Below are 19,815 nucleotides of genomic sequence, written 5' to 3'. Positions count from 1 at the left end.
AGGCCACTGGAGTCTGGATGGGCCTGGAGACCTTCTGTCAGGCAGGCCTGAAGCCTAGGGTTTCAAGTTCCAGACTGGCACGAGGGTGGGCCTGGAGGCTCAGTCCACGAGTGCCAGCCTGGAGTCTGGGGCCATGGGGTCCCTCCTGGTGCTGGGTTTTACTGGGACTAGCCTGGTGTTAGAGTCTGAGGCAAAATCTGGTGCTTACTTCCTTCTCCTTCCCCCATATAAAGGGGATCTCTGTCTATACTGCACTGCCTGAAGTTGGGGGAGGGGTGGGGTAGGTAATATAAAACTGTCCCTCCTACCCTTTTCAATGCATCTTTTCTTATTTCTTTGTAACACCTGTGTAATCTCTCACCTGCTTTCCTTAGCTCTTGTGAAGGTACTTTAGTGTGTGGATGGTGTTAGAATTGATATTTCTATGTTGGGAGGAGCACTGGAAAGTCCTATTCTTCCTTCTTGCTGATGTCCATTGAGATTAATTTCTATAATCAATTCTTCCGAGTTACTGAACAGTCTTCTAGATTCCACCGCGACCCCCTCTAATTTATTCTCCAGATTGCAACTAGAGTGATCTTTTTTTTTAAAGATGACCAGTAAGGGAATCTTAACCCTTGACTTGGTGCTGTCAGCACCACGCTCTACCAAGTGAGCGAACTGGCCATCCCTATATAGGAATATGAACCTGTGGCCTTGGTGTCATCAGCACCACACTCTTCCGAGTAAGCCACGGGCCAGCCCTAGCTAGAGTGATCTTTAAAAAAAAAAAATCTGATTATGTCACTCCCCTGAATAAAACCCTTCAATGATTCTTTATGGTTTTCAGGATAAAGTCAAAATTCCTTAACACAGAATATGAGGGCTTTTGTGAGCTATGTCCGACTAAATTCTCTTGACCTCATCCCTCAGCATTCCCCCTTCCACTGATAAGCCAATAGCCCTTGAACTTGTTGCTGCCAATGTCCCCTTTCTCTAAGCTCTGTCTCCTTCTCACCTCCAGGGTAAACTTCTACAGAACTTTAGGACTTACCCTAGGTGTCAACATCTCCAGAAATCATGGATCAGATACCCCTCTGTTGATCTCTGTCAGAGCGCTTATCCCATCATAAAACAAAATTGCCTATTAACCTGCTCATCTCTTTCCTCTACTTGGCTGAGTTTTCTGAGAGCCTAGTAAACTTTAAACCCTTGGTTCCTAGCACAATGACTGTCATATAGAAGACTTAGCTAAATACTTGAATTAATAGGTTAAATGGTATCATTTTGAGCATAGGTAAAATAAGAACAACTAAGATTTGTTACTACTTTACAGTTTATAACACAGCCATCATCTCTCATTAATTTTCATAACAATCCTATTAGGTAGGTGGTACCATCAACCATATTTTATATATGAAAAAACAAGAACAGAGAAGTTAAGTGATTTGCCCAAGGCAGGACTCAAATGTAGGCCTCTTACATAGTTTTAGGACTGAGACTCTTCTATCAAACAATCATAGCTCTACTGAAATATTCAGAAGTGAGTAAGGTAGTTTATTCTGCAACAGAATTTCAAATCATCCTCTAACTGTGCAATTTAATCTTTTGAAATAAAAAGGGTATTTACATAAATTTGAAAAAGAAAAAAAAAAACTGAATACCTGTATTGCTTAAATTTTTCACATATTTAAAAAACTCCATTTCTTTCTTTTTTTTTTTTTTAAAGATGACCAGTAAGGGGATCTTAACCCTTGACTTGGTGTTGTGAGCACCACGCTCAGCCAGTGAGCGAACCGGCCATCCGTATATGGGATCCGAACCCGGAGCCTTGGTGTTCTCAGCACCACACTCTCCCGAGTGAGCCACAGGCCGGCCCTAAAAAACTCCATTTCTAATCATTGTATTTAACATCTCAGAAAGCTGAAAAAAATTCAATATCTGTTGTAGTTACAAGGTTTATATGTTTATTAATACTATAAGTATCTGAGAATAGAGTCAGAAAGTTTACCTATTCTTGGAAAGGTTCATTGCCGTATGCCATCAGAAATGCCTAGTAATGGCAAAATTCTGGGTCATAAATATCAGTAATGTTCTTGCTAGACACAGTCAGAAATGAAAGCAATATTAACAATTTTCTCTAACCTGACCTAGGATTATAAAATCTATTTTCCTTGATGTGCTGACAAAGACCAAATTCAGTGCAGAGCTAATTTCTCATAGGATACAAATTTTCTTTTATAGATTAATTCCCAAGCATTAGTCACCAATCTCAATCACCTAATGATGGCATTTCTATAGGGGTATATCATAATTATCACAGTCAATTATACCACACTCTACGGTGAAAAAAGTAGGATTCACACCAACATCTTCCATTCAATTAACAAAATTACTGTTCTAACACAGGATTATTTTTAAAAAATTCAAACAACTGTTTTAAGTTCATTTTTGAGACATATCAATAATCTTAAAAAAAAAAAAAAAAAAACAACGAATACTTACAATACATCCTTGAAGTCTCCAAACACATACATATGCCTAAAACTGTCAATGGCTATTACAGGGCAATCCGCTGGAGTCTTCTGTATGTGCAAAAGAGGATGTCTAAATTTGTCACAATCAGCATGTAAAAAGTTTATTGTACCTTTAAAAGAAATGGAATTTTGAGAGGTAGATTAGAATTTTCTTGATTGTTTTCTCACAGGATAGTACAAAAAGTGACATACTAAAAAAAACCAAACAAAAAAACCCACTAAATTCTTTAGAGTAATATAGTCAGAAAAACTAAAACCTAAATATTATAACACTTTTAAAAAGAGGTAGAATTTTAGTTCTTAGGGTAGAGAGTATAATTTCCTAAGAAATTATGTGATCTCAACCCAAAGTCAAATGCTATAGTAAATTTTTTATTTTCCTTAAGTGGGCAATCATCAGCTCTGCAGATTACCCAAGTTCTGAGTAGCAAATTCCCCAAACTGACACGAGTTGTTCTTATAGGACCATCTTCATTCCAACCCCTTCCATCACCTACTGGTTGACTTTTTTTTTTTTTTTTTTTAAAGCTGACAAAAGCTTGTTTTATTTGAATGGTTGATCTATGTAGTCACTGAGGCCACTATGTACAAATGATAGGAGGGGAGCATTTTTTCTTGGTCTCTTCCTCCTTGGACAAAATCTTGATGTCTCCTCTTCTTGGCATGGAGGCACTCTTCACAGTGCTTCTGTGCTGCCTTGTTCTTAGACCTGTGGGCCTCACCCTGGTCAATTAGGAGCTTCATGCAAGCCTTGTCTGCCTTCAGCTTGTGGATGTGTTCCATGAGAATCTGCTTGTTTTTGAACACATTCCCCTTCACCTTTAGGTACAGGCTGTGATACACATGCGGCCGTCGATGTTCTTAGATTCACGGTATCTTCTAAGCAGCTGGCGCAGAATCTCCATCCTCCTCATCCAGGTTACCCTCTCCAGCATTCGCACATTGGCTGTACCCTCTCGCTTACCTAGGCCCATATGCCTGCCTTCCTTGCGAACCAAGGTGTTTTTCTGGCATCAAGCCCGGGAATGGACAGTTACGGGCTTGCAGATAATAAACCCATTTGTATTAGTCTGTTTATGATAGTTATAACACATGGCCAGGCTGCAAATTTTTTACACTCTGCTTCCCTTTTAAATTCTGGCTTTATGTCATGCCTTTGCCGCCATAACTCAGCATAGGGTGTTACAAGTAGCCATGAAGCTTCCTTAATGCTATGCTGCTTAGAAATTTCTTCCACCAAATGCTCTGGTTCACAACTCCTAAGTTCCAACTTCCACAAAGTCCTAGGGCATGAACACAACGCAGCCAAGTTCCTTACCAGTTCACAGCAAGGGTGATCTTTGCCCCAATTTCCAATAAACTCCTGCTGATTTCTGAGACCTCCTAGAATGGTCTTTACAGTCCATATTTCTATCAGTATTCTGCTCACCACCACATAACCAGTTCTAAGACATTACAAACTTTCCCTCGCCTTTTTGTCTTCTTCTGAGACCCCCAAACTCCTCCAACCTTTGCCTAACACCCAGTTCCAAAGCTGCTTCCACATTTTCAAGCATTTGTTATAAGCAACACCCCACATCTCTGGCACCAATTTTCTGTATTAATCCATTTATGTTGCTAATAACAAAATACCTGAAACTGGGAGATTTATAAAGAAAAACGACATTTATTGCTTACAGTTTCTGAGGCTGGGAAGTCCAAAGTCCATCTGGTGGTGGTGACAGTGACCCAGGGGTCTCATATTGCAAGATGGTGGAAGCAGAGAGCAGAGAGAGAGAAACAGACTCTCCTCTTCTTTTAAAGTCCTCAGAACCACACCCCTCGCCAACATTTTTAATCCATTCCCTACAGCATGGTCCTACAATCCAATCACCTCTTCAAGTCTCCACCTTTCAATTACCATAATAGGATTTCCCACCCTTTTAACAGTCACAGTGGGGGCTAAGTTTCTAATACATAAAATTTGGGGACACAATTCAAGCTTCAGGGAGTTTTGGGGGGACATAATTCAACCCACTACACCATCTTTGATCAGCTTCCGGATCTGCTGACGGGAATTGGCATTCGCAGTTTTATCATTCTCACTGGGGTCCAACCAGACCTTCTTTTTGCCACAGTAATAGACACTGGAGGCAGCCTCTTCCGAAGCCTGAGCGTACTCATGGCTGTGGCCATAGCAGAGAAAGGAAAGAACCTGCTGGTTGACTTTTAATCTAATGCAACCCCAAAATATTTACTAAGTAACTAAAATGGGCAGTTATATTACAATGCCTTTATTTTGTTTGACTTTCTTCCCTAACTACAGAGGGGAAGCTGGTGATCCCTCAAATTACACTTAGATGCTTCAGAGAAATCCAAAAGCAACTACTCAACTTTCTCTCATTTACAAATAAGTGTGAATCAGACTATGAAAACTCTCTCAATAATATATCTGGGAATTTCTATTGGAAAGGGGGCTAGACAAGGATCGGGGTGCTGGAAAAAAGTGCCCAAAACTAATGTTGTTCATCTATGACCCTACTTTTCATATTACTTGGTTTTTCTCTCTAAAATAGTCATGGTATAGGAAAAAACAAAAAAGAAAACACCACTTTATATTAATCTTTCTACTAATGCCTTCTCACCCCATTTTTTAAAAATTTTATTAACATTATTTTTTTACATTCTATAATGTCGCAGAGCAGTTGGGAGGGAGGGGGAGAGGGGAAGGAAACGTGATGGAAGAAGGAGGAAGAAGGAGGAAGGAGGAGGGGCAGGATTGAGACCTGTGGTACCCCCCTTATTCCCACAGAGGAGACGTGCACTCCCATATTTAGATGTAAATGTTAAAATAACTTTGCGTTAAGTTTTTAAGCCAAATATGTTTATGTGGATATAAATGTAACAGGAGAGGGGAGAGGGAGAAAGAGAAAAAAAGAGAAAGAAAGAAAAGATGAAAATAAACACCTTAATCTGTCTACCTTTTTCACTTATTAACTGCCGGGCTACTTCATTCTGGAATATTTCTAAACTTTCTGTATCCTCTTTCATGTGGAAGAGTATGAGAAAAGGCAGTCCTTCTTCTGTCAATTCCTGTAGAGAGAAGCATTCAATGAGAACTATCAGGCATCTCCATTCAGTTCTAGCTATTTTCTTGGCAGGAACAATTCTGAACCCAACCCATTGAACAAAATAGTTGCAACATCCCAGGAAAAAAAAAAAAAGTCGAATGGTGTAAAAAAACATAAGCCTTTATGGAAGAATCAATTCACTCCCCTCCCCACTCCAAGTACCCAGGCACTCAGAGGACCCACATGCCCTGCTCTGCTGCAGGAACTGATCTGCCTTAAGAAAACCACTGGGCTGTACTGTTAGCCGGTATTAGATATGAGGCTTCAGAGTACAGCCAGCTGAACTCATGACATTTAAAGCTGACCAAAGAAGGAACTATGCTGGTTCTTTATCAAGGTGTTACTTTTAGAATAGGGTAACCATTATCAGTAGTTTCATTCTTCACAGGTAACAATGAAAACTGAGTGTACCAGCAGTAAAGAAATCTGATTTGCAAATTTATGCTTGTTCTAAGGTTTATTGAAAAACCATTCCACTTACATATGAGACCTACCTATAAAGCCAAAAAGTGTTTTATTCAGGGTAAAACAAAATAACCCCATAACACAGCCAGTTTTCAACCAATTCAACCAATACAATTTAACAACACTACTAACAAATACCTGCCCCATATGTATTTTTATATACGTTTGTATATGTGTACACACACACACACACAAGCACCTTGAAAATTATAAAGTGCTATTAACACTTTTGATTGTTATTGGAGTATAAGACAAGGAAATGTAATGAGAAGACAGAATATTCTAATCATTTATTCTTCCTAACAAATGCTAAATTCTTACACATAAAAAGTCCAGAAAGGGCTTCATAACAAATTTATTTCCATCAACTATCCTTTTGAGGATCTCTCTATTATAATTTAGGAAATGCCTTAGCAATAAGCACAAATGTCTTTTATTAAAAAAAAAAAAAAAACACATATCTGAGACCTATCTTATAGGATGAAAGTTTCCTTCTGGTTCCTATGTCCACGTTTAAGCCTATTTCACTTATATACAGGATAAATTATTAAGCTTCTTGTCACATTTCTATTTCATTTAAATTGATATTTAATTCATATACCACAAAATTCACCATTTCTAAGTGTACAATTTGGTGGTTTTTATTAAATTCACAAGGTTGTACAAACATCATCACTATTTCCAGAACATTTTCACTCCAATAAGAAACCCCATACCCCATTAGAAGTCACTACTCATCTTCCCTCCCCCAGCCCCTGGCATCACATTAATCCTTTAGTACGCTCATTTAAAATTTCTTCTTCCTCATCTTTTATCTCTTGGGCTCACATTTTTTCTTCCCCCCACCCAATAACTGATGCTACTCCCCAGGTTTCTGTCTTTGGACTACTCAGCTTGTGGCCTGTCAACCTCATCTAGTTCAACAATTTCAATCACTACCTCTAACTAGTCCCTTATCTGTGTCTATAAGCCCAGATCTCGCGCAGAATCCAAGCCTACATTTCCAACTGCCTGCTTAATATCTCCATTTCAAAGTATAAACAATACCTTAAACACTCAAAATTAATGCACTGTCCCCTCCTTTCAAGCCTCATCCTCCAACTTCCCCATTTCCTTTAGTACTTCTCAGGACCAAAATGCCTCTTCTCAAAAGTCACCCCTGATTCCACCCCATCTCTGTTCGAAGGTGGAAATGAATTCTGTCTTCTAAACTTCAAGAATATTTTGTCAGTGCCACTCATGTGGCATGGGGCATGTCTTTTTGTTACATTGTCTGCACATGTGAAATACTGGACTGAAAAACCCCTTGAAGACACATAATCTTATTTCACTTCTCTTTTGCTCCCAGATTTTTTTTTTTTTTTTTTTAAGATGACCGGTAAGGGAATCTTAACCCTTGACTTGGTGTTGTCAGCACCACACTCACCCAGTAAGCTAACCAGCCATCCCTATATAGGGATCCAAACCTGTGGCCTTGGTGTTATCAGCACCACACTCTCCCAAGTGAGCCACGGGCCGGCCCGCTCACAGATTTTTTTATACAATAACGTGCAATCAACAAACAACAATCAATGAAGAAACAAATGTTGAATAAATACCAATTGGGATAGAAGACTCAACAGTCACCTCTGAGGAAATTTAAGAACTAGAAAATTAAGTAAAAGCAAATATAACATTACTTTATTAGACTCAACAAAGGTATGGATGAATATACAATTATTAGGAGAGCAATAATAAACAGATGAGTAGTTTAAAACTACCAACTAGTTTACTAAAGTCAAACATTAACAGTAGCTGTTACACTATGCTGCTCAGGCTTCCAAGTTCATCTGTGTCTACACCAGCATACTCTTTACTAAGCAAGTATTAAAAGATTCAGGAGAAAGATATCAAGACAACCAGATTTAGAGGAAACAAATCTTTCCCCATAGTTTTACACGATTTCTGAGTAGTTGGTTACAACAAATAATAAATCTTAAGAATTATAAAACAGGTTGACTACCTTGGGTAGGGGGTTGGGGGTGACTGTTTGTTTAAGTTTTTCCAGTTCTATACCTTTAAAACCTGTTTTTAAAGCTATCCGTGCAAGAATTGCCAAAGTAGGTGAATAATCGTAACAAATTATTAAATCTTTCCAAGCCTTTGACGACTAAGTGAGCTAATGTAATAAAAGATGTAAGTAATTCAGCTAAACATACACCTGAGGCCTCTAAAACTGAGAAAAGAATCAGGGATATTTATTTGATAAACTATAACCAGAAAGAGTCTAATCTACCCTCTTTTTCAAAATCAAGTATAAGATCAAAGTGGAAAAGACTAAGAATAATAATTCAAATATAAAAAAACAAATATTTTTTAAATGTTTACTTCTTAAAGTTTTCTTTAAGGGACCTTAAACATTCTGTTTTACAATTATTTATATTTAACTATTCTATTAATAAGTGCTGTTTAAATTTTTATTTTCTTACAAAGCCATGAATATGAATGTGCATAAAAAAGCAGAGGGACCTTAATTATTAATTAACATCACAGTCCCTTTCAGGCTTCTTGAAATATACAGCTATGACACATCACTGACACCTTGTGGCCAAACACTCAAATTGTAGGAGCAGTATTTTGAATTCTGTGAAGCGCACCTACTTAACAGTTCACGTTGTTGTGCTATTAATGATAGCATTTAGGAGACAAGACTAGATTATGTGTCATAGATCCAATATGTATAAGGCATTAAAAAGAGAATAAAAAATTGAGTCCACCGCAAAGAGAAGGTTAAATTCATGAAAAGTTATGTTTATACTAGTGAAAATTTCTTTTTTAACAAATTTTTTTGCAATAAAAAAAGTTTTTGTTTTGTTTTTTTAGTATTTTAACTTTATTTTATTTTGTCAATATACAATGTGGTTGATTATTGTGGCCAATTACCGAAACCTCCCTCCCACCTCCCACTCCCCCCTCCCTCCCAACAATGTCCTTTCTGTATGCTTCTCGTATCAATTTCAAGGAATTGTAATTGTTATGTCTTCTTCCCCCCGACCCCGGTTTTTTTGTTTATTTATTTATTTATTTTTAGCTCCCACAAATAAGTGAGAACATTTGATATTTCTCTTTCTGTGCCTGACTTATTTCACTTAATATAATTCTCTCTAGGTCCATCCATGTCATTGCAAATGGCAGTATTTCATTCTTTTATGTAGCAGAGTAGTATTCCATTGTGTAGATATACCACGTATCCACTCTGATCATGGACACTTGGGCTGATTCCAACTCTTAGCTATCGTAAAGAGTGCTGCGATGAACACTGGGAAACACGTATACCTTCGACTTGATGATTTCCATTCTTCTGGGTATATTCCCAGCAGTGGGATAGCTGGGTCATATGGTAGATCTATCTGCAATTGTTTGAGGAACCTCCATACCATTTTCCATAGAGGATGCACCATTTTGCAGTCCTACCAACAATGTATGAGAGTTCCTTTTTCTCCACAACCTCACCAGCATTTATCGTTCAGAGTCTTTTGGATCTTAGCCATCCTCACTGGGGTGAGATGGTATCTCACTGTGGTTTTGATTTGCATTTCCTGAATGCTGAGTGATGTTGAGCATTTTTTCATGCATCTGTTGGCCATTCATATACCTTCCTTTGAGAAATGCTTATGTAGCTCTTTTGCCCATTTTTTAATTGGGTTGCTTGTTATTACTTCTAAAGTAGGTCAAGTTTCTTGTATTCTGGATATTAATCCTTTGTCAAATGTATATTTTGCAAATATTTTCTCCCACTCTGTTGGTTGTCTTTTAACTCTGTTAATTGTTTCTTTTGCTGTGCAGAAGCTTTTTAGTTTGATATAATCCCATTTGTTTATTTTTCCTTTGGTTGTCCATGCTTTTGGGGTCATATTCATGAAGTCTATGTCCAGTCCTACTTCCTGAAGTGTTTCTCCTATGTTTTCTTTAAGAAGTTTTATTGTTTCAGGGTGTATATTTAATTCTTTAATCCATTTTGAGTTGACTTTAGTGTATGGGGAAAGGTATGCGTCTAGTTTCATTCTCCTGCATATTGATATCCAGTTATCCCGGCACCATTTGCTGAAGAGGCAGTCTCTTCCCCAGTGTATAAGCTTAGTGCCTTTGTCAAAGATCAGATGGCTGTAGGTGTGTGGGTTGATTTCTGGATTCTCTATTCTATTCCACTGATCAGTGTGTCTGTTTTTATGCCAGTACCATATTGTTTTGGTTATTATAGCTTTGTAGTATAGTTTAAAGTCAGGTAGTGTTATGCCTCCAGCTTTATATTTTTTTTTGCTCAGAATTGCTTTGGCTATGCATGGTCTTTTGCTATTCCATATAAATGTCTGGTCGTTTTTTGCATCTCTGAGAACAATGTCATTGGAATTTTGATGGGGATTGCATTGAAATTGCATATCGCTTTCGGTAGTATGGACATTTTCACAATGTTGATTCTTCCAATCCAAGAGCATGGGATATCTTTCCATCTTCTTGTATCCTCTCTAATTTCTCTCAGCAGTGGTTTGTAGTTCTCATTATAGAGATTTTTCACATCCTTGGTTAACTCAATTCCTAAGTATTTTATTTTTTTGGTGGCTATTGTAAATGGGCAATATTTCTTGATTTCTCTTTCTGCATGTTCAATATTGGAGAATAGAAATGCTACTGATTTTTGTGGGTTGATTTTGTATCCTACTACTTTGCTGAAATCATTTATCAACTCCAAGAGTTTTTTTGTAGAGGCTTTAGGCTGTTCGATATATAGGATCATGTCATCTGCAAACAGGGACAGTTTGACTTCATCTTTTCCAATCTGGATGCCCTTTATTTCCTTCTCTTCTCTGATTGCTCTGGCTAGTACTTCCAACACTATGTTGAATAGGAGTGGTGAGAGTGGGCATCCTTGTCTGGTTCCTGTTCTTAAAGGAAAAGCTTTCAGCTTTCCCCCATTCAGGATGATATTCGCAGTGGGTTTATCATATATGGCTTTAATTATGTTGAGATACTTTCCATATATACTTAACTTATAGAGGGTCTTTGTCATGAATGAGTGTTGAATTTTATCAAATGCTTTTTCAGCATCTATAGAGATGATCATATGGTCCTTGTGTCTGATTTTATTAATATGGTGTTTATCACATTTATTGATTTGCGTATGTTGAACCAACCTTGCATCCCTGGGATGAATCCCACTTGATCGTGGTGAATAATTTTACATATGTGTTGCTGTATTCTGTCTGCTAGTATTTTAGTGAGGATTTTTGCATGTATATTCATCAAGGATATCAGCCTGTAGTTTTCTTTTTTAGTTGTATCTTTACCTGGTTTTTATATCAAGATGATGTCTGCTTCATAGAATGAGTTTGGGAGATTAGCGTCTGTTTCAATCTTTTGGAATAGTTTGTAAAGAATTGGTATCGATTCCTCTTTGAATGTTTGGGTAAAATTCTTCTGTAAATCCATCTGGTCTGGGGCTTTTCTTTGCTGGGAGCTTTCTGTTAACAGCTTCAATCTCCTTTATTGTTATTGGTCTGTTCAGATTTTCTATGTCTTCATGGCTGTTTTGGGAGCTTGTGTGTGTCCAGAAATTTATGCATTTCCTCGAGATTTTCAAATATGTTGGCGTATAGTTGTTTATAGGAGTCTTGAATGATTCCTTGTATTTCAGATGAATCAGTTCTAATATCACCTTTTTCATTTCTAATTTGTGTTATTTGGATCTTCTCTCTTCTCTTTTTAGTTAGCCATGCTAATGGTTTGTCAATTTTATTTATCTTTTAAAAAACCCAACTTTTTGATTCATTGATCTTTTATATCGTTTTTTTGGGTTTCAATTTCATTCAGTTCTGCTCTGATCTTAATGATTTCTTTCCATCTGCTAATTTTAGGTTTGGATTCTTGTTTTTCTGGTTCTTTAAGGTGAAGTGTTAGGTTGTTCACTTGCCATCTTTCTTCTGCAGTAAGCATTTAATCCGATAAATTTCCCCCTTAGTACTGCTTTTGCAGTATCCCACAGGTTTTGGTATGATGTATCATTATTTTCACTAGTTTCAATAAATTTTTTGATTTCCTGCTTGATTTCTTCTTGGACCCATATGTCATTAAGTAGAATGCTGTTTAATTTCCATGTGTTTGTATAGTTTCCAGAATTTCGTTTGTTATTGATTTCAAATTTTAATCCATTGTGGTCTGAGAAAATACATGGGATAATTCCAATTTTTTTGAATTTATTGAGACTTGATTTGTGACCTAATATGTGATCTATCCTGGAGAATGATCCATGTGCTGATGAGAAGAATGAATATTCTGAGGTTGTTGGACAGAATGTTCTGTAGATATCTGCCAAGTCCAATTGGTCTAGAGTCTTGTTTAGATCTTGTGTTTCTCTGCTGAATCTTTGGCTAGATGATCTGTCCCATATTGACAGTGGGGTGTTCAGGTCCCCTGCTATTATGGTATTAGTGTCTATTTCCTTCTTTAGGTCTAATAGAGTTTGTTTTATAAATCTGGCTGCTCCAATATGGGGTGCGTACATATTTACGATTGTTATGTCTTCTTGATGGATCAATCCTTTTATCATTATGTAGTGTCCCTCATTGTCTCTTTTTATGGTTTTTAGTTTAAAGTCTATTTTGTCAGATATAAGAATAGCTACTCCAGCTCGTTTTTCTTTTCTGTTTGCATGGTAAATCTTTTTCCATCCTTTCACTCTTAATCTATGTGAGTCTTTATGGGTGAGGTGGGTCTCTTGAAGGCAGCATATAGTGGAGTCCTCCATTTTAATCCAGGCAACCAGTCTGTGTCTTTTGATTAGGCAATTTAAGCCTTTTACATTAAGAATTGTTATTGAAAAGTGGTGATTTATTCCTGGGAATAAATCTTAGACGTCTTTTGTTCCTTTCTTTCTGATGTACTATTTGTTTTCCATATTTGTTGGTTCCTTGGGTTGTAGATAGCTTTTTTGTTTTCTCTTCATGAATGCCATTTTTATTATACTAGTGGGTTTTTATTATTCTTGGGTTTTTATGGCAGTGGTATTTATTTTTCATGTACCAAACCCAGTACTCCTTCGAGAATTTCTTGTAAGGGTGGCTGTGTGGTGGTGAACTACCGCAGTTTTTGTTTGTCTGAGAAATATACTATTTGCCCTTCATTTCAGAAGGATAGCCTTGTGGTGTAGAGTATTCTTGGCTGGCAATCTCTGTCTTTTGTTATTTTGAATATTTCATCCAATTCCTTTCTGGCTTTTAGGGTTTGTGATGAAAAGTCTGATGTTAGTCTGATTGGGGCTCCCTTACAGGTTATTTGATGCTTCTCTCTTGCAGCTTTTAAGATTCTCTCTTTGTCTTTGAGTTTTGCCAATTTGACTATAACATGTTTTGGCGAAGACCTTTTTGGGTTGAATATGTTGATCTTTGAGCTTCCTGAATCTGAAGATCTGTGACTTTCCCTATACTTGGGAAGTTTTCTGCCACTATTTTGTTGAATATGTTTTCAATGCAATCTCCGTTTTCCTCCCCTCCTGGAATACCCATGACTTGGATATTTGAGTGCTTAAGGTTGTCTGATATCTCTCTCAGATTTTCTTCAATGCTTTTGATTCTTTTTTCTTCTTTTTTGTCTGCCTGTGTTATTTCAAACAGCCCATCTTCAAGGTCAGAAGTTCTCTCTTTTACTTCTGCAAGCCTGCTGGTTAAACTCTCTGTTGTGTTTTTTATTTCACTGAATGAATTGTTCAGTTCGGCAAGTTCCGCTACATTTTTTTTCAGGGCATTGATTTCCTTGTACATTTCTTCTTTCAGGTCCTGTATAGTTTTCCTCATTTCATCATGTTGTCTAGCTGAGTTTTCTTGTATCTCATTCAGTTTCCTTAGAATTATCACTTGAAATTCCTTGTCAGACATTTCAAGGGCTTCTTGTTCAATAGGATCTAGAGCTTGAGAGTTTTTACCCTTTGATGGTGTACTTTCTTGATTTTTCATATTTCTGGTATCTTTTCTTTGACATTTAGTCATTGTGGCAGGGGGTTTCACAGTCCACAGGTTTGACACTATTGTCTGACTAGGATGTTGCTGGGGCTGCCAATTTGGTACGGCTACCTCAGTGTCTGCTCAGTTGGCCACCAGTGCCTTGCATGTGTGGTTGCTTTGTGTCTTGGGCCTCTCTGAGGAGCCACCTCTCTGGTCAGCATGCACTCGCCCGGGCTGCTGGGTCACGGGGCAGTACCACAGGGTGTGTGGTCTCTGCCGAGCTTCCACCTCCCCTGCTGGATGTCTCCCTGCTCCGCGCACACTGGGTCAGGCTGCTGGGATGCACGGAGGCACCACAGAGCGCGTGGTCTCTGCCAAGCTTCTGCCTCCCCTACTGGATGTCTCCCTACTCCATGCACACTGGGCCGGGCTGGGGATGGAGCCGGGTGGCAGCAGTGAAGCCTACCTGCTGGATCGCGCGGCAGCAGCCCCACAGGGCATGTGTTCTCTGTGGAGCTTCCGCCTCCCCTGCTGGATGTCTCCCTGCTCCATGTACACTGGGCCAGGTTGCTGGATTGTGCAGCGGCAGCACCGCAGAGCATATGGTCCCTGTGGAGCTTCTGCCTCCCCTGCTGGACATCTCCCTGCTCTGTGCACACTGGGCCGGGCTGCTGGATCACGCCGCGGCGGCAGCGGAACCACAGGGTGTGTGGTCTCTGTGTAGCTTTCGCCTTCTCTGCTGGACGTCTCCCTACTCCATGCGCACCACAATAAAAAAATGTTTGAAAGCCACTATCTGATTCCAATTTTTGACCAAGTCCTGTATCTGAGCATCCAGTGTGTCATGGGTGGTAATGACACATGACTAAAGGATTGAAAGACACACATGAGCATATATATTCAAAATGGTTTTGTCTATTTTGACAGGGGTAAACAACCTTACAAAACTACATATAAAACAACTACAATGGCTCAAGATGCATGTTAAAAAGCAGTAAAAAATAACTTAGAATCCTAAATAAAGGGAAATATCTACTTAGGGAAGCAAATCCAAAAACAACACTGAAAGAAACAACAGAATATTATCAAACAGAAAAATATTCTGGCCAGTAAAAATGGCCTCAAAATACCAAAATGTCATATGGAAATAAATAAGCTGCAACATCTCTCAGAAATTCTAGAAAACGGGAGGGAAAGAGAATAGAATCAAAGAATGTCAGAAAGAAAAGATATTAGAAAATTCAGTAAAGCAACTTTTTTAACCAAAAAAGAGACTTTCTAAGAAAAGAGTCATGTTACAATTTTCACTCAATAGTCTTCCATGGCTCAGAATTCCAAAATATTTTGAAATATGACACTGTTACATAATATTATAGCAAGTGCAGCATAGCCTGACAAGGTTGTGATAGTTAAACTTCTAGGTTTAAAAACATATTAACCACATTTCATGAGAAGCCATTTTAGAACCCTAACTGACTTGAGAAATAACCATTATAAACAACAACTAGGATGTCTCAGTGGTATTCTGACATCTTAGATTAGATCCTGGCAGCACTAAATCTCTTTTCATGTGAAGTTATTCAGCAAAGAACCAACCTACAATGGTTTAGATTTGCAGCAATTTATCCAAGCAAACAGACCCAGAGAATCTCACTCGCACATTCATCAATTTGATCTGAAATTGCTACAATAAGCTTACAAGGAAAAAATATGATTTTATGATGGGAAAAGTACACTGAAAATGTTCCATGCTGACATAAAAACACTTTGTTTTTCATGTGTTGAAATGTAAATAAGAAATTAAAATCAGCTAAAAGAATCTCATAAAAAAGTTTTAAATGCTGTTGGTGTAGATTTTTGCTTCCAGAAAGATGGGATAGACATACTTTTCTTTATTCTTCCTACGAAATACAGCTAAATATCCTGGACATTATGAAATAAACATAAGGCCCTGAAAAGTAGAGAAAAGAAGGCAATGAGTTCCCTGGGGTTTTTTTGTTTGTTTTGGGGGTTTTTTATTTTTTGCTTTTGTTTTTGCCTTATATATCCCAGTCTAAGTGCTAGAAAAGCCTCTAAGCCACAAATGCCAATGGTGCAGACAAAAACATGCCCCAAGAAAAGCGAGCGTTCTCAAGAGGTAGATGGGCCATAGAGGATTCTGATTTACTCACAATGGCCAGTCCCAAAAGTTAAGTGTACTCTCTTTCCCCTAAGATCCAAGAGCTGGAAGCCTCTGGAAAGATTCAGGGAATCTTCAAGAGTTTGCATATATTGTCCCCAAATCTTAATAGCACTTACCACTATACAATTTAGTAACAAAGAGATCAAATCTGAGATTACATTCTTTCTTCAGGAATTCCAGGTTTTGCTGCAATGGTTTCATTGTATCTTAATTAGATATGCTATAGCACTAAAAATTACATTATGAAGTAATGGTGGGTGTAATTTAGACCAATCTTATTATTGAGAAAATTAGAAAAGCTGGAGAAATAAAGCTTTATTGGAACAGGCACACTCATTTGTTTACATATTGTCTAAGGCTGCTTTTGTGCTACAATTGAAAGATGAGTAGTTGCAACAGAGATTGAATGAACTGCAAACCTAAAATATTTACTATCTGTCCACAGCACCCTGACTAGGTGTTGATTCTATGGCTGTGTTTACTGTGTGATAATTTTTTGAGCTGTATATTTAAAATCTGATCTATACACTTATAATTCTTTGAAGTGTATATGCAGATAAAAAGATTTTTAAAACTGTACTTAATGTTTTTAAAAACCTGCATTCCGGGCTGGCCAGTTAGCTCAGCTGATTAAAGCGCAGTGTTATAACACCAAGGTCAGATCCCTGTACTGGCCAGCCGCAAAAAAACAAAAAACACACCTGCATTCTTATACGATGGGTTTTGAAAATGAAAGAGCAGAAATAAAAGATGTGTTTTGTATATAGTTAAGAAAGTAGAGCGGTTCTCCCAGACAAAACCCTTTGTACTCATTTCTCCAACCTCTTAGGATTTGTGCTTTGTTTCCATGGGAGTTTTAAGAGTTTCAATAGGCTTTATTCAGGTACATGAGATGATTGTAATCATTACATAATCATTGATAACTGCTTTTATTACTTACAATGAAAAAAACAATACAACTTCTTTCTTTCAGGATAGACAAGAATCAGAAAAACCTTTTAGTGGCAAAGAATTACTCACTGTATATAACTGTGACTAAAGTCTGCAAAACACTGTTTTTACAGAAAATCCACTTAAAGATCCTCAACAAATGGGTGGGTAGCAGAATCACCTGAGAGCCATTTTCAAAGTCATTTTCAACGCTGTAGTGAACTACTGCTATTACTGAAAATACAAGAGAGGGGTTCTGGGACAGCAAAGGTGGACAACTACTGGCCTATATCATAGAAATACCTATGATATAGTTATGTTCACCATGTGATTTTTACAAATAACTCTGTGTTAAAATAACAAAAAGGGTGGAAGAAGCTTGCCCTTTTAGGCATCTGAATTAAAAATAACAACACATATTAGAAAGTACATACCTCTCCATTTTCAAACGTTATTTCTCGGACGAGAGGAACACATTTATCTTGAATCCAATTGTAAGTCACATCAAAATTTGTCATAGTTCCCAAGTACACCATATCTGGAGCAGAATGCTGTTATAAGAAGAAAAAAAAAAAATTAAACAAATCTAACCTGTGCTGGCAAAAGTATATTCTTAAATTCATTTAATAGCCAAAAAAAACCTACAGGAGACACAAAAGAAACAAACATGGAATTCTGAGAAAGAGGGCAGTAGATGGTAAAAAGCTGATACTTCTGTGCTTATCAGGAGCCTGATAATCCAATCTGTGACATCTAAACCTTCTGCTTTTCCTTGGACTTAAGTCAATTAACTTAAACATCAGTATATCACCAAAGGCAGGCAAGGCACTGTGAAAAGAATTACCCAAATGAATTAATTTAGCTATTCCTTAGAGTTGAAAATGTTAGAAGAAAATGTGAAGAGTGAAAAAGCTTTGAAAATACAAGATGATATATAGATCTAAGGCATGGCCATCTCTAATATTAATTACCTACAGATCTGTTTCCATATTCACTCAAAATCCATATTTATGAAATGTCTAAAGTGATGATTAAAAACAAACATCCTCCAAACATTCCTATAAGGCAGGTACTATTATTATCATCCCCTATTTTTACTAATAAAGAAACTGAAGCACAGAGAAGCTAAGAAACTTTCCCAGAGTAATACACCTAAGAAGGTGGCAGACTTGACACTCAAACCCAGACAGTGTGACACCAGAGCTCATGCTCTTAACAACCTTACTACACTAGGAGTATACTGGATTCTGATAATCTAGAGATTATGACACTATATAAGCTACTACTAAAGAAATGCACTTGAAGAAAATACAAGCAAATACCTATCTGAATTCAGAAAAGGAAATGGACTTTCTAAGCAGAAAATTTATCTGACAGCATACAAATTTAAAATTTCAATGTGTCAAAACACTGTAAACAACATTAAAATGAAAACTATAAATTGAAAAAATATCCACAGATTTCTATTTGTGTGTGTGTGAAAATGAAATGACAGATCTTTAGGTCAATTTGGGATAACACATATTAAGATTTTTGTCTCTTAGTTGTGGCTACCATCATCTGCGCCTAAGCAGTTACTTCTAGATTTATATATACTTCAAATTTCTTAGCCCAAGGGTTAAAAAACAGCCTAGCTGCTCCTTATTATCAGGCAAGTACCAGGTTAACTCATACCCCAGAAGACTTGGGAGCTTGGCTAGTTCAACGCAGGTAGGAGTGATGATCACAGGCCACTAAAGCATTTTTTTGAATTTGGCTCCCAAACTAAATGCAAAACAGAGAGGGAGAAAAGGCCTGAGAGTCAAGAGATCTCAAACCCCAGCTCTGCCATTAAATGAGCTCTGTTATACTTCAGGCCTCTGTGGCCCCATCTTCACTTTGAAAGGGTTGGATTAGCACAAGATGATGCTCCAAGATTCCTTCCTATCCTAAAATTCTATGATTCTATGAACATTAACACACATAAAACTACAGATTATACTATACATGTATTTAAATTATAACTTATAATACACATTAAGAAATGGCAACTTACCCCTTGTGGTTTGTAGATTATATTGTCTCCACTATATCTTTCTGGTTTTGAAACATCCCTAACAGGAAGGCAGAAATAGTTACAATACTTTTCTTTAGAAAAATAACAGTAATAAAACTAAATAAAAATAATAAAACTAAAATAAAATAAAACTAAACAAAGCACAATAAGAATATTTTGCAATGTGTGAATTACAAAGATTTAAAATATATACTTGTCCATCATCTTTCCTATTTATAAGACTATGCAATATTAAGAGAAAGCATACGTTTAAAGGAAAAATTTCATGAGGCAGATTTTTTAAAGGAAAATATTAGGTAGCTGTTTTTGTGACTAGTATTCTGTAAGTTTGGATTGGCAGTTTTGCACTAAAAAGTTGTTGTTGACCCCAGACTGTTTGCCAGCAACTGGGAATCAAGGTCATTGACTTGGTCACATAGACAAATAAAAAATATATATATTATTCACTTGTAAGTCAGACTCAATCATGAATTTTCTACTTCTTACATTTTAAAACCAACTTCTAAAAAACAGATGAACTAAAATAACCTACATCACTAAAATATATTTCCATAAATAAGCAATTTTTGTTTATTTGTCCACT

General features: G+C 37.2%; 1 protein-coding gene and 1 pseudogene across 1 annotated transcript in view; both read right to left on the bottom strand.

The window, feature by feature from the left end:
- Nucleotides 1-19,815, bottom strand: part of ERP44 (endoplasmic reticulum protein 44) — a 110,032-nt gene that overhangs the window by 10,389 nt on the left and 79,828 nt on the right. Inside the window, exons 7-10 of the mRNA XM_063081781.1 lie at nucleotides 19,212-19,269; nucleotides 17,611-17,727; nucleotides 5,477-5,588; nucleotides 2,485-2,626 (exon numbers count right to left, since the gene is read on the bottom strand). Coding sequence (XP_062937851.1) covers nucleotides 2,485-2,626; nucleotides 5,477-5,588; nucleotides 17,611-17,727; nucleotides 19,212-19,269 — 429 coding nt within the window. The remainder of the gene's footprint in view (nucleotides 1-2,484; nucleotides 2,627-5,476; nucleotides 5,589-17,610; nucleotides 17,728-19,211; nucleotides 19,270-19,815) is intronic.
- Nucleotides 3,098-4,679, bottom strand: LOC134366116 (large ribosomal subunit protein eL19-like; annotated as a pseudogene).

This window comes from Cynocephalus volans, chromosome 17, assembly GCF_027409185.1.
Source record: "Cynocephalus volans isolate mCynVol1 chromosome 17, mCynVol1.pri, whole genome shotgun sequence".
Lineage (NCBI taxonomy): Eukaryota > Metazoa > Chordata > Mammalia > Dermoptera > Cynocephalidae > Cynocephalus > Cynocephalus volans.
Note: the sequence above shows the minus strand (reverse complement) of the source record. Positions and strands in the feature narration are given on the sequence as shown.